We start from the raw sequence: 13,915 nt of genomic DNA, 5'->3' as shown, positions 1-13,915 counted from the left end.
GGCCCTTGCTGGGGGGTGGGGGGGCCCTTGGATCTCTGGGCCCAGGGCCTGGTCTGCCCTGGTGGGGCCGGCCGCTGGTGGAGCTTGCGGGCTCAGCGCCACGGCCCCCTGGGGCTCCTGCACTGTGGCTGCCGGATGGCCTCCCTCCGGAGCTCTCCTCTGCCCTCTTCTGGGTGAGGGATGCTATTCTCCCTGCGGTGGTCCTCCGAGGGCTTCCATGCCCTGGGGGGCCTCTGGATGTCTGGGGTCCGGGCCTCCTCCGTGTCTGCTTCATGTCCTGAGGGATGGGGCTGTGGCTCCCCACACACACTACTAGACATTTACATGGAGAAACCTTTTGAACACCGGCGCGCTCACAGATACAGGTGTGCACACAGGGGTACAAACAGGTTCTCACAGACACAAACAGGAGTACACACAGGTTATCACAGACACAAACAGGTGTACAAACAGGTTCTCACAGATACACGCAGGTGTACAAACAGGTTCTCACAGATACACGCAGGTGTACACACAGGTTCTCACAGACACACACTGTCTTGATCGGCTGTTGCTCCTTAACATGCTCATTGTGACTCGTACAGATGTTGGTTGTTGTTTTCTCTCATCAGCAGGTATTGTAGCAGATTATCTGTGGTTTTCTTTCTTCTTTTCCTTTTTTTTCCCCCTTTTCCCTCCCTCCCTCTCTATTTCCCTTCTTCTCTGTTTTCGTCCTTCTGTCCCCCTCTCTCTCCCTCTCCCTCTCTTGAGGAAATAAATAAAAAAAGAATAAATAAAGAGAAATAAAGTAGTCCTCCGCAGCGGGGGGGTGGTGGAGGGAATATAAAAAAAAAAAAACATCGGGACAGGCCCGTCAATCCTATAGGTGACAGAGAGAGACAGGGAGTGAGCAAAGGGGTAAGGGGGGAAGCCATGTAAACATCGGGACAGGCCCGTTGTGATGGCTGCCTCTACAGCCACACAGTTAAGTTGAAGGGAGGTATCATTTCATGGTTTTTGTTTGTTTAGTTGTAGCATATTGATAATTAATATTTGATTTAATTAATATTTAATTAATTAAATGATTTAAATATTTAATTATTTTGTTTCTTTATTTAACACATTTACCCAGTTTGCTGGATGAAGCGCGCACATTTAGTTAACTGTGGAATAATGTGTCTTGAGTTTAATTGTGTTTCTTTTTGATTTACCGTGCGGAGTACTGAAGGGATTCCCGGCTGTTCCAGGCAAAGAGGTGGCCAATATGGAAGCTGGGCTAAAAGACAGGAAATTGGACAACTCCAACTGGTTGTTTGTTGGGGGTGGAATAGTTTGGTATTTAGTTTTATTTTATTGTTTAGGTATGTTTTTGGAGTTAATTTGATTTTGTTTATTATGATTGAAGTATTAGTTGATTGTTCTGTTTTGATTTATTTGTGGTATTTGTCATTGTTACTTTTTTCTTTTGTATCTTGTGGGTTGGCCAACCAGTATATATAGTCCTTATGGTGTCTTGTTTGAGAAGTCAGCTTGTTGGTTTAGTTGTATTGTTAGCTGTGGTGTGATAAGTTGATTTTCTTTGTGGGCCCAGGTTTATTTCTTTTGTTAAATTGTTTTCTTTTTGTAAATTAAAAAGGATTTTTTTCTAATTTAGCTGTGTGCCTCATGCCTGCCATCGCGGTCCCTCACACCCGTCAATCCTATAGGTGACAGAGATAGACAGGAAGTGAGCAAAGGGGTAAGGGCAGAAGCCATGTAAACATCGGGACAGGCCCGTCAATCCTATAGGTGACAGAGAGAGACAGGAAGTGAACAAAGGGGTAAGGGCGGGAGCCATATACACTCTGGGACAGGTGGCCAACTTTGTATGGGGCACCAACTTTTCAGTCAATTACACTTTACCTTAGACAGGGGACACCATATTGACCGGTACTGCCCTGGGAGATCTAGTAAACCATACAGAGATCTAGGAGCAGAATAAAAACTTACCTGAACCTAAACAGAAGTGTAAATATTTTGTCTTCAGTTACCCATTTGAATATGAACAATTTAGACTTCTTGCTCATTTGAAGGTTTTTTCTGATGACTGACAGCAATATCGATTGTTTGGGAGGTTCTGATTAAATAAATCTAAAGGGATGTCGTATACTGTCTGCTGTCAGTAATGGTGATATGTGGGGCAACTTTTTGAGTCATGTCACCTGGCAATATTGCTCGGGCACTGATTTCCAACTGGACAATTTTGATCTCATTGAGCAACTTTTTGAGAGCAACTTCCAATCAGAATGCTAGCAGCCAATGATGTGACTGACTTCAGAAATATTCAACAAAAATGGCAATGAAAGTAGTAATGAAGCAAAGACAAGGAGCATCCATCCATCCATCCATTTTCCAAACCGCTTATCCTACTGGGTCGCGGGGGTCCGGAGCCTATCCCGGAAGCAATGGGCACGAGGCAAGGAACAACCCAGGATGGGGGGCCAGCCCATCACAGGGCACACTCACACACCATTCGACAAGGAGCATCTCCTTATATATTTTTACACTGGGAAGTTGTCAAGAGTAAACCCAAAATCTGCAATTTAACCTGTAATTTAGACATTGAATATTTTAACAACAAACAAATTTATTTTTATATAGCGCATTATCACATTACATTGTCTCAAAGCACTTTACAGCATCCCCACCCAAAGCCCCCAGTGAGTAAGCCATAGGCGACAGTGGCAAGGAAAAACTCCCTAGAAGGAAGAAACCTTGGGAGGGACCAGACTCAAAGGGGGAGCCCATCCTCCAGGGGCCGGCAGGGATAGTCAAATAACAATTAACAAAATGCTAACTGCCGTTAGTTGACAAGAGCTCCAGACTTTCTATGGGATCCAGTTACCTGAGTGTTCTCTTTTAATAAATGCAGGATAGCTCTTTTTAAAAAAATAATTTAAAAAAAGCAAAAGCTGTAAAAGTTTCAGCGCCAAGTTTTGTTTTACCTGTCTCCCTGGTAATCAAGGCCATACTTACAATATATATTGGGGGGGGAAACATCCCACCCAATATTCATATGTACTCACAATATCCCCCCAGTATATATTATAATTACAGTTCTCAACTTTTGTTCACCTTGATTAGTTTCCATGTGTCTTACCTGGTTGCCTGTTGCCAGCAATATTGCTTATTACCCTAATAAAAGCCAGATCCCAATTTCAGGACATTAGCCAAACAAAATAATTGTCTTTTTAAAATGGGGGCTTGCACAAGTGGCAGTGGCCAAGACAGGCACCATCTACACAAAATGGGGATGGCATTGAATAGCAGCCAGGTTCCTGGGCTGGCTGACAGGCTGCTGAGAGCGGTCATGTTTTCCCACAGTGAGAAATAAATTATATGCGCAAATTTATTTGAACAGTGGCTTGTCCAGAATCTCATTCTACAACCAAGGGTATTCAAATAATGTTGGCCTGACCATTGTTCCTATAATAGTGTCTGATTTCCTGGGAAAGCTTTCCATTAAATACTAGAAGATTGTTAGTGGGATTTGCTGCCATTCAAATTGAGTATTAATGGTGTGTTATGAGGGCAGAAATCTGGCAAAGTGGCTTGTTGGTAAGATGGCGTCCTATGATGGCACCATCATCACTGACACATACAGGCATTTTGCTGGAGATGCAGCACAGGACATAAACATGCAACAGGAATATAGTCAGTCCCTGGGTTATGAACAGCTGAGTCACGGACAACTCACACTTATGAAAGGACTACTATAAAGTCTATTATATTAAAAATTCAGTCTAAATACAATGGTTAATAATGAACGCATATACCATTTTGTGACGCTCGTAAAAACATTGTGCAGCTTCAGAGACATGTCAGCTCAAGGTACAATGCAGTACCATAGGTAGTTACTTTTATTACTACTAGATATGCACTGACTTTATCGACCAATTATTTACCGCCGATATTTCCCTTTAAAAAAGTGACCCATAATGCTTTGCACACCTGTGTACTAAACAGTTTAAAAAAATTCTGCTGTGTGGAATTAATGTTATCGAAAACAACATTATATATGCTTTTTTGCAACCATTGCTCTGCTAAAATTTCATGAGGATCTACTGTTAGGTTGAAGAAACTGTTATTAATCATTTGTTATTTCTGTATAATCAGCAATGAGTGTAAATATGTATATACATTACTTTGTTTTTCTTTACCTTCATAATTTAGATTATATTAGTTTATACGTATCCTGAGCACGTGTTTAAATAGTTGTCCACCTGAGTAAAACCAAAACTTCTTCTTACTCTCACAGTCCTTTCTTTGTTCTCACTCCAAGACCCCTGCCCCCCATCCACTATAAATAAAGGTGCCAAGGGGAACCACCCTTTGTAACACATTCCTTTGTAGCTTAGCATGCAGAGAGTGTGGTTACCCTTGTGCAAGTAAAACTCTAAGTGTGTTGTCTCGTAATTAATTGTGTGTACAGAGTTGGAGTGGAAAGCCTGACGCTTTCTCCAACATCTACAAAAAACATTTCAACACAATAAATCTTATTGCTCAACTTAAGGTAAGAATGAAAAGTATGAGTCTCTAAAAAACAAATCCATTCCAATAAAGGAGGCTGCAGTACTGCCTCATAACACTAGTCCATCAGAACTGCAAGCATTTGATAGCAAAAGAAAATTCAGTGCAGACTATGAAATCAAGATATTACTAGGAAAATCATTTTCTAGTTTATCACACTCGATCACCCCTTTACTGTCACAAATGTTTTTGTATACAGTAAATATTTACTTTTTCATATTTTTGGAATGCAATTAATTATTTTTTATTTGGCTGGTGCGTCCCTTTAAATTTTAATTTAAGCAGAACCTCCCAAACAATCGATAATAGTCTCAGTTTTCGAAATGAACGGCTGTCAGTATCGGCCAGAAATTTCCTTATTACTTTGTAATAATAATTATCACCATCATCATAATATTTATGTACTGTATTATTATTTTTCTGGATTGAAGAGACATAGGAAACGGATCTCATTTATAACTGGGGGACTAACTGTACATGCATGCAAGTCCCCTTGGAGTCAGTTCATCAAATTTCTTTACTTTTAGGTCTCATTTTGTGAGTATTTCACTGTTGACCTCATATAGATGTTTACATACAGAAAAAACCCCACCATTCTTTTGAATGTTAACCTTAAGTCTGAAATTAAACCGTCAATAAAGTGCTACAGATTTCTGCAGAAAGACATTTAGAGTAACACCTCTTAAAGTAGCTTTTTATTATAACCTGGGATTAAAACATGCCTATAACAAATACGCAATATTTAAAAGTGCATTGTGGCACAGGATATTTTATATTTTCAAAAGAAAATCCAGCCCTTCAAAAGACCAGAACAGTTTAAAATAGATAAAATGACAATAGAAAAATTCCTTGAAAATCAAGTAAACTAATGCCACTTGACCATGCAATGGGAGCTTGAGGGTGCAATTCTTCGTCCTGGTCTCCCAGTTCCATCTGGTCCTGTTGGATGCTGGGACTGTTGTCCCAAAGGTGCTGTGTGCATCATTATTTTATTCAGACTTGTGAAAGTCATAAATATTTGTATCAGAAAAAGTGCACTTTAGTTGATGCAATAAATTTCAACATTTCTTACTCTTTCTTCCAGGCAGTCTCACTAACATTTTCTGTTTGGCTCTTTCCATCTTGCTGTCTGTATTCCCAGGAGAAATGACTACAGTGTCCGCTCCACTGATTCCACCTGGTGAGTTACTGGAGGAGTTGAGCCCTCAGTTACCTTGAGTGTCAAGACTGCTGGCAGTCATTGAGAGGAGCCTCACCGATGACTCTACACCTCTGTTTTTCCATACAGGTCCATGTGAGATGACACAATGTGGGCAGAGTCTGGAGAGAGTACTCCTTTCACACCCTCCTCACCAATGTGGCAGAGGCAGGATGCCCGTGGGAGGTGTGGTGCATACACCACCTCCAGTCTTCGGGCGGCACCAATCCCTGCCCCAAGGCTGGGGACACCCCCCAGCCGTCTCATCATCAGCCGCACCAGCAGCTGGTTTGCCCAGGCCATGCCTAGGGCAGGTAGTACAGCGGACTCCACCAGCCTAGGGGTACAGAAAACATCAAACTGAACCATCCAAGCACGCAAAGGTCAGTGCTCTGGTGTTCAGAAACTCTCTATCTTGTCTGATTAAAAACCACCCACAACAGACAGTTGTGGTTGTCTCTTTGTACATTATGAACGGGCAGCCACACTCACCCACAACGGAATTGTGATGCATCACAGTGCTCTACGACATCTGTCACCTGGGTACAGAGCAATAAACATTAGCTTAAATGAAAAGTAAAAGCACCACTACACATGAACTCATGATGCGTCTACAGCAGGGTTCTCTAACCCCGGTCCTGGAGAGCTGTTGTCCAGTTCTATTCTACCTGGCTTCTGATGAGCCACAGCTATTCCTGGTATTTACATGAGAACAGGTGTGGCTCATCAAAAGCCAAATAGGATTAAAAAACTTACTTAAAAAAACCTACTGGACAGTGGTCAGTAGTTCTCCAGGACCAGATTTGGTTTGGTTTGCAGCATGTACTTAGCAGGCATATTAAAGAGTATTAATGAGCATCTCTTCCGCTACCTGGTTAATGCAGAGTACCGGTGCATTGAAGGAGTGACTCAAGTGCTGGAGAGTACTGGCTAAGGCCACTAGGTGGCGGGCCCTCTTTGAAGACTCTTCTGCCGTGAACTCACAGCGGAAGAGAGCAGCAACTGAATCCAGGACCACCAGCCGTGCCAGTCCACGAGCCAGTAGGATAGGTACACGCTGGGAAAGGCAAGTCTGCAACACTCCCTGGTGGAACACAGATGTCATTACAAAATTTTTTAGGTTTGGGGACACTCTGGATGAGATGCACTCCCCGATCACACACAATCACAAATTAGAGAATCCTGACTCATCCCTTTAGACTGCATGAGGGAATGAGAGTTCGGGAGCAAAATGGTGAATTCCACAAGCACAGGGAATCAAATTACCCTGAATATATGAGGCAAAAGTGGGGACCCTGTTCCATGGAGGGCCGGTGTGGGTGTGGCTTTTTGAGATGACCTCTCAGTCAGCCAATAATACTGGGTCCCCAGGACTGGAGTTCAGAACCACTGCTTTATTATTGGCTGATTGAGAGGTCATCCCAAAAACTCACACTTGGGGCTGTCATGAACATGTCGCGATGTAATTGAGATTATATGCTGCATGTGCAATCACCAGGGCTTTAAATGACTCAAATGAGCTTGATGGGCCGAATGGCCTCTCGTTTGTAAATTTCTTATGTTCTTATGATGCGTGAAACAATTGTCCAGATGCTGACTTTTCAGAACTATATGGACGTTTCCTTACACACAATCTGGTAAGCAGATTCGGAGCGTGCCTAAAATATTGAGGCATATTGTGATGCCAAAAGTTATTTATCTGTATAAATTCAGCATGTTCTTATGTTTAATGAATGTCAACCATCCATCCATTATTTTCTGCTTGATCCGAGGTTGGGTCGCGGGGGCAACAGTCTCAGCAGGGAAACCCAGACTTCCCTCTCCCCGGGCACTTCATCCAGCTCCTCCGGGGGAATTCCAAGGCGTTTCCAGCCAAGAGACATAGTCCCTCCAGCATGTCCTGGGTCCCCCTTCTCCCAGTGGGATATACCTGGAACACCTCACCAGGGAGGCGTCCAGGAGACATCCTAAGCAGATGCCCAAGCCACCTCATCTGGCTCCTCACAATGCGGATATCCCTCCCAAATGACCGAGCTCATCACCCTAAGGGAGAGCCCAGCCACCTGGCGGCCGCCTGTACTCGCCATCTTGTTCTTTCGGTCACTACCCATAGCTCATCACCATAGGTGAGGGTAGGAACGTAGATCGGCTTCAATCCGCCTGTCGATCTCCCACTCCATCCTTCCCTCACTCGTGAACAAGACCCCGAGATACTTAAACTCCTCCACTTGGGGAAGGACCTCCTCCCCAACCCAGAGAGAGCACTCCACCCTTTTTCGGCTAAGGACCATGGTCTCGGATTTGGAGGTGCTGATTTTCATCCCAGCCGCTTCACACTCGGCTGCAAACTGCTCCAGTGAGAGTCGAAGGTCACGGTCCGTTGAGGCCAACAACCATATCATCTGCAAAAAGTGACCTAATCCTGAGGTCACCAAACCGGACACACTCAACGCCCTGGCTGTGCCTGGAAATTCTATCCATAAAAGTTATGAACAGAATGACAAGGCCCTTAGCAAAGGGCAGCCCTGGCGGAGTCCAACCCTTACCAGGAATGAGTCCGACTTACTTCCGACAATGCGGACCAAGCTCTGGCACCGGTTGTACAGGGACCGAACAGCCCTTATCCAGCCTGGCACACCATACTCCCGGAGCACTCCCCACAGGACTCTCCGAGGGATGTGGTCGAATGCCTTCTCCAAGTCGACAAAACACATGCAGACTGGTTGGGCAAACTCCCACGCACCCTCCAGGACCCTGCCGAGAGTATAGAGCTGGTCCACTGTTCCACGGCCAGGGCGAAAACCACACTGCTCCTCCTGAATCCGAGGTTTGACAATCCGGTGGACTCTCCTCTCCAGAACCCCTGAAAAGACCTTACCAGGGAGGCTGAGTAGTGTGATCCCCCTATAGTTGGAACACACCCTCCGGTCCCCCTTATTGAAGAGGGGGACCACCACCCCGGTCTGCACTATATGCTTGGGTCTGCCAGGTCTGACCGGCTTCCTCCCCCACCAGCGGAGCCAACCCACCGCCGTGGTGATCAGTTGACAGCCAAGTGAGGCACGATCATCGAACTGTGGCCTAGGGTGTCCTGGTGCCAAGCGCACATTATGCTTGAACATGGTGTTCATTATGGACAATCCGTGATGAGCACAGGAGTCCAATAACAAAACACCACTCTGGTTCAGATCGGGGGGGCCTTTCCTCCCAATCATGCCCCTCCAGGTCTCACTGTCATTACCCACATAAGCACTGAAGTGCCCCAGCAGAACAAGAGAGTCCCCGGGAGGAGTGCTCTCCAACACCCCTTCCAAGGACTCCAAAAAGGATGAGTATTCTGAACTGCTGTTTGGTGCATAAACGCAAACAACAGTCAGGACCTGTCCCCCCACCCGAAGGCAAAGGGAGGCTACCCTTTCATCCACCGCGGTAAACCCCAATGTACAGGCGCCCAGCCAAGGGGCAATAAGTATGCCCACCCCTGCTCAGTGCATCTTCCTGTGAGCAACTCCAGAGTGGAAGAGGGTCCAACCCCCTTCGAGGAGACTGGTTCCAGAGCCCAAGCCGTGTGTCGAGGTGAGTCCGACTACATCAAGTTGGAACCTCACAGCCTCGCGCACCAGCTCAGGCTCCTTCCCCACCAGAGAGGTCACATTCCATATCCCTAGAGCTAGCTTCTGCAGCCGAGGATCGGACCACTAAGGTCTCTGCCTTTGGCCGCCGCCTAACTCACATCGCACCCAACCCCTTTGGCCCCTCCTACAGGTGGTAAGCCCATTGAAGGGGGGACCCACGTGCCTTCGTCAGGCTGTGCCCGACCAGGCCCCATGGGTGCAGGCCGGGCCACCAGGCGCTCGCCATCGAGCCCCACCCCAGGCCTGGCTCCCGGTGACCCGTGTCCGTGCGAGGGAAAATGGAGATCCATGTTTTTACTCATCATAAGGGGTCGCACTTCGTCTGTTTCCTCACCCAGGACCTGTTTGCCTTGGTTGACTCTACAAGGGAATAAAGCCCAAGGCAACATAGCTCCTAGGATCATTGGAACACACAAACCCCTCCACCACGATAAGGTCTCGGCTCCAGGAGGGGTTTAATAAATGTGTCAGAGATTAAACTGCAAAAAGTACCACCACACCATCACCATCTTTTTAACTTTTTCGTCCACAATATCTCTTCTTTCAAAAGATGCTGTGGTTGCTCAGCTGTCCCTTTCTTCACTGCCACTTCAGTGCTTATTGCTTCTATGATTTACCAAACCAGTAGTATGTGGTATGCTCTGCTAGCTGAATTTAATGAATATAACGATATGCCGAATTTATGCAGACTCCTGACTGTTATGCATCACAAAATGTGTCTCATTATTATTATTATAGGCACACTACTAATCTGCTTACCAAATTGTCGGCGTAAGCAACCATCCGTATAATACCGAAAAGTCGGCATCCATGCAGATGTTTCACCTGTCATCTAAAGTTATGTTGGGTATTGCACATGCTCCCTATAATCGTGATTACATCGCCATGTGATTGCAACAGCCCTACCCATACCCACACCGCCCCTTCATGGATAAGGTTCCCCACCCCTGTGGTAGAAGGTACAGGGCAGTCAGACTGCATACTGCCAGACATGGGAACAGTTTTTATCCCAACGCAGTAACCAGGCTGAACCAGGCACTAAAAACTCTCACTAAGGACTCACACCGCCCATGTACTGCACCATCATATCTTACCTATTTGTATAGGTACATATTTATTGACTTTTTCATCATTTTTACATGTTGCTTACATATTACATGTCTTGTGTTCTGTTTTCATTGCTCAGGGAATTGCTATCCCAATCTCATTGCACTGTCCTGGAGAGTATGTAAGGGATGAACCACAACGAGGTGTGTGAAAAAATAAACAACAACTTGGTGTAATGTGCCAACTAAGATGGAGTTAATTATATTTGTATAACCGCACGCCTAAAAGTGATTTGTCCTACTTATACCACAGCTAATGAATTATAATAGAATAAATGTCACTGTTAATTTTTCAGAAGGAAATTGCAATTAGCATTTAATAATGTTCCAATGTGCTCATAAAAATATGGTACCTATAAGGATCAGGTATTGTATTTTGAAAAACAAGGAAAATTTTGTCTATCAGAATGACTGCTTATTTCTAAGTAAAAAGTCACACAGGTTTTTATATTAACATGTTCAAGCAACCATTAAAACGCATTAACATAAAACTGTTATTAGACTGTGGGGACTACCTGTGCGGCTACACAAAAATAATCACCCACGTGACATCTTAGGACCAATAAGAAAAAGTATTTCCCAAGCTGTGGCATAACAATACAGAACTGAATCTTGAAACTATGCCAGCCCCTTGCGGTATATACTATAAATAAAGTTCTAGGCAATATAGAACATGCTAGTGATAGTCTAACACAATCTTCAGCAAACGACTCACAAGGCCCGAATGACACACAGAGAGGCTGCTGCTGCCTCACCAGGTCTGCAGCGTGTTCAATATAGATGTTGTCACTGAAGCAAAGGCCATGCAGAAGGTCTGTTGGCAAATCAGGCCTGAGCCGAGGTTGCTGGGTAATGAGCTGGTGGAGCCGCTTGATGGGAAAGGCATCTTCTGTGCAGATGTAAACAGCCCCTGTGGTGCAAGCACACAAATGTATTTAAATTCAATTAGATATGTCAGATGAGATAATGATGACATTTAAAGATGATGATACAGTTCAAATAACGTACAAGATTCAGGATTCACAATGTTTTATAGGTCAAATGTCATTCCATTTTAACTTACGTTATTGCATTGCCATTTTTGATTTGGATGCCATATGAATTTCACATACCTTCCAGAGTTCTGAAAAGATTTTTATTTAACAGAAAAAAAACTTCCTTTTGCAATATAACACAGAGTGCTTACTTATGTGCTGGAACTTTAACCATTACAGTACCATGGCTCAAATACAGCTCACTGGAAAGCTCTTTTTTCAGAGTATGGTTAAATTGAATTGATTTTGCATAAATGTAACCACCCCATTAAAATTCCAACATGAAATTGGGGAAAGCATCCAAACCCCTGTGCTGTATGGCAATTGTACTACCCACTGAGCCACTTCAAACAACAAATTCAGGTCAAATACTTTAAATGCTGATACAACTGCAGGGCATTTCATCTGGTCAAAAATCATGTTTTTAACAGCTATGGTGCTGACAGATGACACTCTCCACTTCAGTAACCTTACCCGAACCCAGTCCCCCATGCACCTGAGGGTACTGCACAGACAGGCATAGCTGCAGGCCAATCTGCGTCTTCCCAGCGCCGCTTTCCCCTGCTAGCTCCGTGATACCGCTTAGCGGGATTCCTCCGCGCATCAGACAGTCTAGAGTCGGGCATCCCAATGTCAGCCGGTGACGAGGCTCCAGATCCGGACACTCTCCTCGATACAGCTGCAGTGCTACATTACATACGTGAACTTTTAATACTTCCCGTTAAATGGCTAATTATACAAGCGGATAAGCGCGACTGTGAGTCATATATGTCGAATCAGCGAGCTGTGTAAAAACTTTGGGAAGTACCAGTAACTGGCGGCGACTTTCGGAAGGCGACAGCGACAGCGGCTTGCAAACGCTGCACGTCGGACATGGAGAGTCGCGTCAGACGCTGCAGATCTGGACCCGACAGACCCAAGATGTCTCGCGCTGATTTCAAGTTCGCTGAAGGAAGAAAAACACAGAACACAATAATTAGCATTAACATGCAGTGATATGCACAAATAAAATCAGATCTGAAATATTGGTAGTATGAGCCAAATGCATGAAAAATACCCTTCTTGGCCGCACTTATAATTCTTGGGTTTAACTCTAGCTGTCTGAAGTCCATCGTTTTCAGCAAGCTCAAAAATAAACTCACTTAAATATCCACGAACACCATCGTTAATTAACTCTGTAAGGGTAAGCTTCCGCCCATACAATATTGTTCCGTTTCCGCTGTCAACTTTTCAAAATAAAAGCCCTGAAACGAAACCGAAATAACAGTCCGTTTTCTCACGTTCTCTGGATATTTCTGGAATAATGCACTGGTGATGCTTTAATCAATGAAGAAGAGCACAGACAACATAATCTAGTTATTACTGTCAGTAGGAAGGTAATAATTGTATTCCTTGGACATTTGTGAATACATATGCTTTTAGCACTGGTGCTTTGCTAGATAACTTAAAAATTTGTTTGCTTTTTTGTGATGTCAAAAGCTATTTGAACTATTTATTACTGCTTTCAGAAAAATATATGGATAAAGATCTATATCTGGTTTAATTTTCAGAAAAAAATGAAGCAGGAACACTGTGGCAATAAAGGAAGGAAATAGCAGTTGTTAGTACAATAACTCAAAATGTATTTCACAAATCTTTTCAACCTTTACATAGATGCTATAAGGTTTAGGTAACTGATCAGACTTCAAGACAATTTCACTTAAATTGAAGTAGCGCCACATAGTTATAGCAAACAAATGGCCAACTCATACAGGTAACCTTGGCAGCATGATAGCTCAAAATTTATTTGGCAGATTTTTTTTCCAAACTTTGGAGTCACATTGTAAGGCTGAAAGTCTAGAAGTTCTGGAAATTTTGAGACAAATTACATCAAAATTGACAGCAAAGAGAAGAATGAGATAACAAGAGGCTTTTGCATCTGAACCAGAGGGGAACCAGTCTATTGGGGAGGTGTATGTGTAGAGTAGTTGAGGGATTTTTAAACTATGAACTGGGGGGGGCAGGGAGGTTAGTTAAGAATATAGGTGGGGAGAGACGGAAAGCCCCAATTAATATTTAAAGTGGGCTCTGTAAAAGGCCTACCCTTTGCAGTCTGTATTTAAACGGCAGGAGTATTAGAAACAAAAATCATGATTTAGAAGCTTTAATATTATCAGCCACTTGCGACAGTATAGGAATAATTGAAACATGGATCAGTGACAATGATGGTGAAGAATATAATATGGATGTAATATGGAAATACGTTGTTCCGTAGAGACCGGATAGGCAAGAAGGGAGGTGGTGTTGCAGTATATGTAAAAGAAAACTTGCAGGCAAGGGAGCTCACTGATAAAAATAAAAGTACAGAAGCTGTATGGATAAAACTAGATGCTAAAAACTTAAATGGCCTAATTG

The 13,915-nt window shown here is 43.9% G+C and overlaps 1 protein-coding gene across 1 annotated transcript; it reads right to left on the bottom strand.

Moving 5' to 3' along the window:
* Positions 1-4,603: 4,603 nt before the first annotated feature.
* Positions 4,604-12,723, bottom strand: LOC125723800 (DNA repair protein XRCC3-like). Its single transcript, XM_049000590.1, has 7 exons — positions 12,579-12,723; positions 12,330-12,467; positions 11,996-12,208; positions 11,243-11,397; positions 6,618-6,830; positions 6,239-6,285; positions 4,604-6,083 (listed from the first exon to the last, which is right to left on the bottom strand). Exons 1-7 carry the CDS (start codon positions 12,631-12,633, stop codon positions 5,813-5,815), a joined length of 1,092 nt encoding a protein of 363 aa, XP_048856547.1. The 5' UTR covers positions 12,634-12,723; the 3' UTR covers positions 4,604-5,812.
* Between the last annotated feature and the right edge of the window lie 1,192 nt (positions 12,724-13,915).

This window comes from Brienomyrus brachyistius, unplaced genomic scaffold (genome assembly GCF_023856365.1).
Source record: "Brienomyrus brachyistius isolate T26 unplaced genomic scaffold, BBRACH_0.4 scaffold51, whole genome shotgun sequence".
In the NCBI taxonomy this organism is placed as follows: domain Eukaryota; kingdom Metazoa; phylum Chordata; class Actinopteri; order Osteoglossiformes; family Mormyridae; genus Brienomyrus; species Brienomyrus brachyistius.
The sequence above is the reverse complement of the archived record's forward strand: the minus strand, read 5'-3'. Positions and strand labels throughout refer to the sequence as shown.

Bases quoted from the DNA above. Each gene is read 5' to 3' on its own strand.
- LOC125723800 (XM_049000590.1), bottom strand. From the start codon at position 12,633: ATGGACTTCAGACAGCTAGAGTTAAACCCAAGAATTATAAGTGCGGCC. The intron at 12,468-12,578 runs GTATTTTTCATG...TTCTTCCTTCAG, and splicing joins TATAAGTGCGGCCAAGAAGG to CGAACTTGAAATCAGCGCGA. The intron at 6,286-6,617 runs GTAGCGGAAGAG...CTCTGTACCCAG, and splicing joins CGGTACTCTGCATTAACCAG to GTGACAGATGTCGTAGAGCA.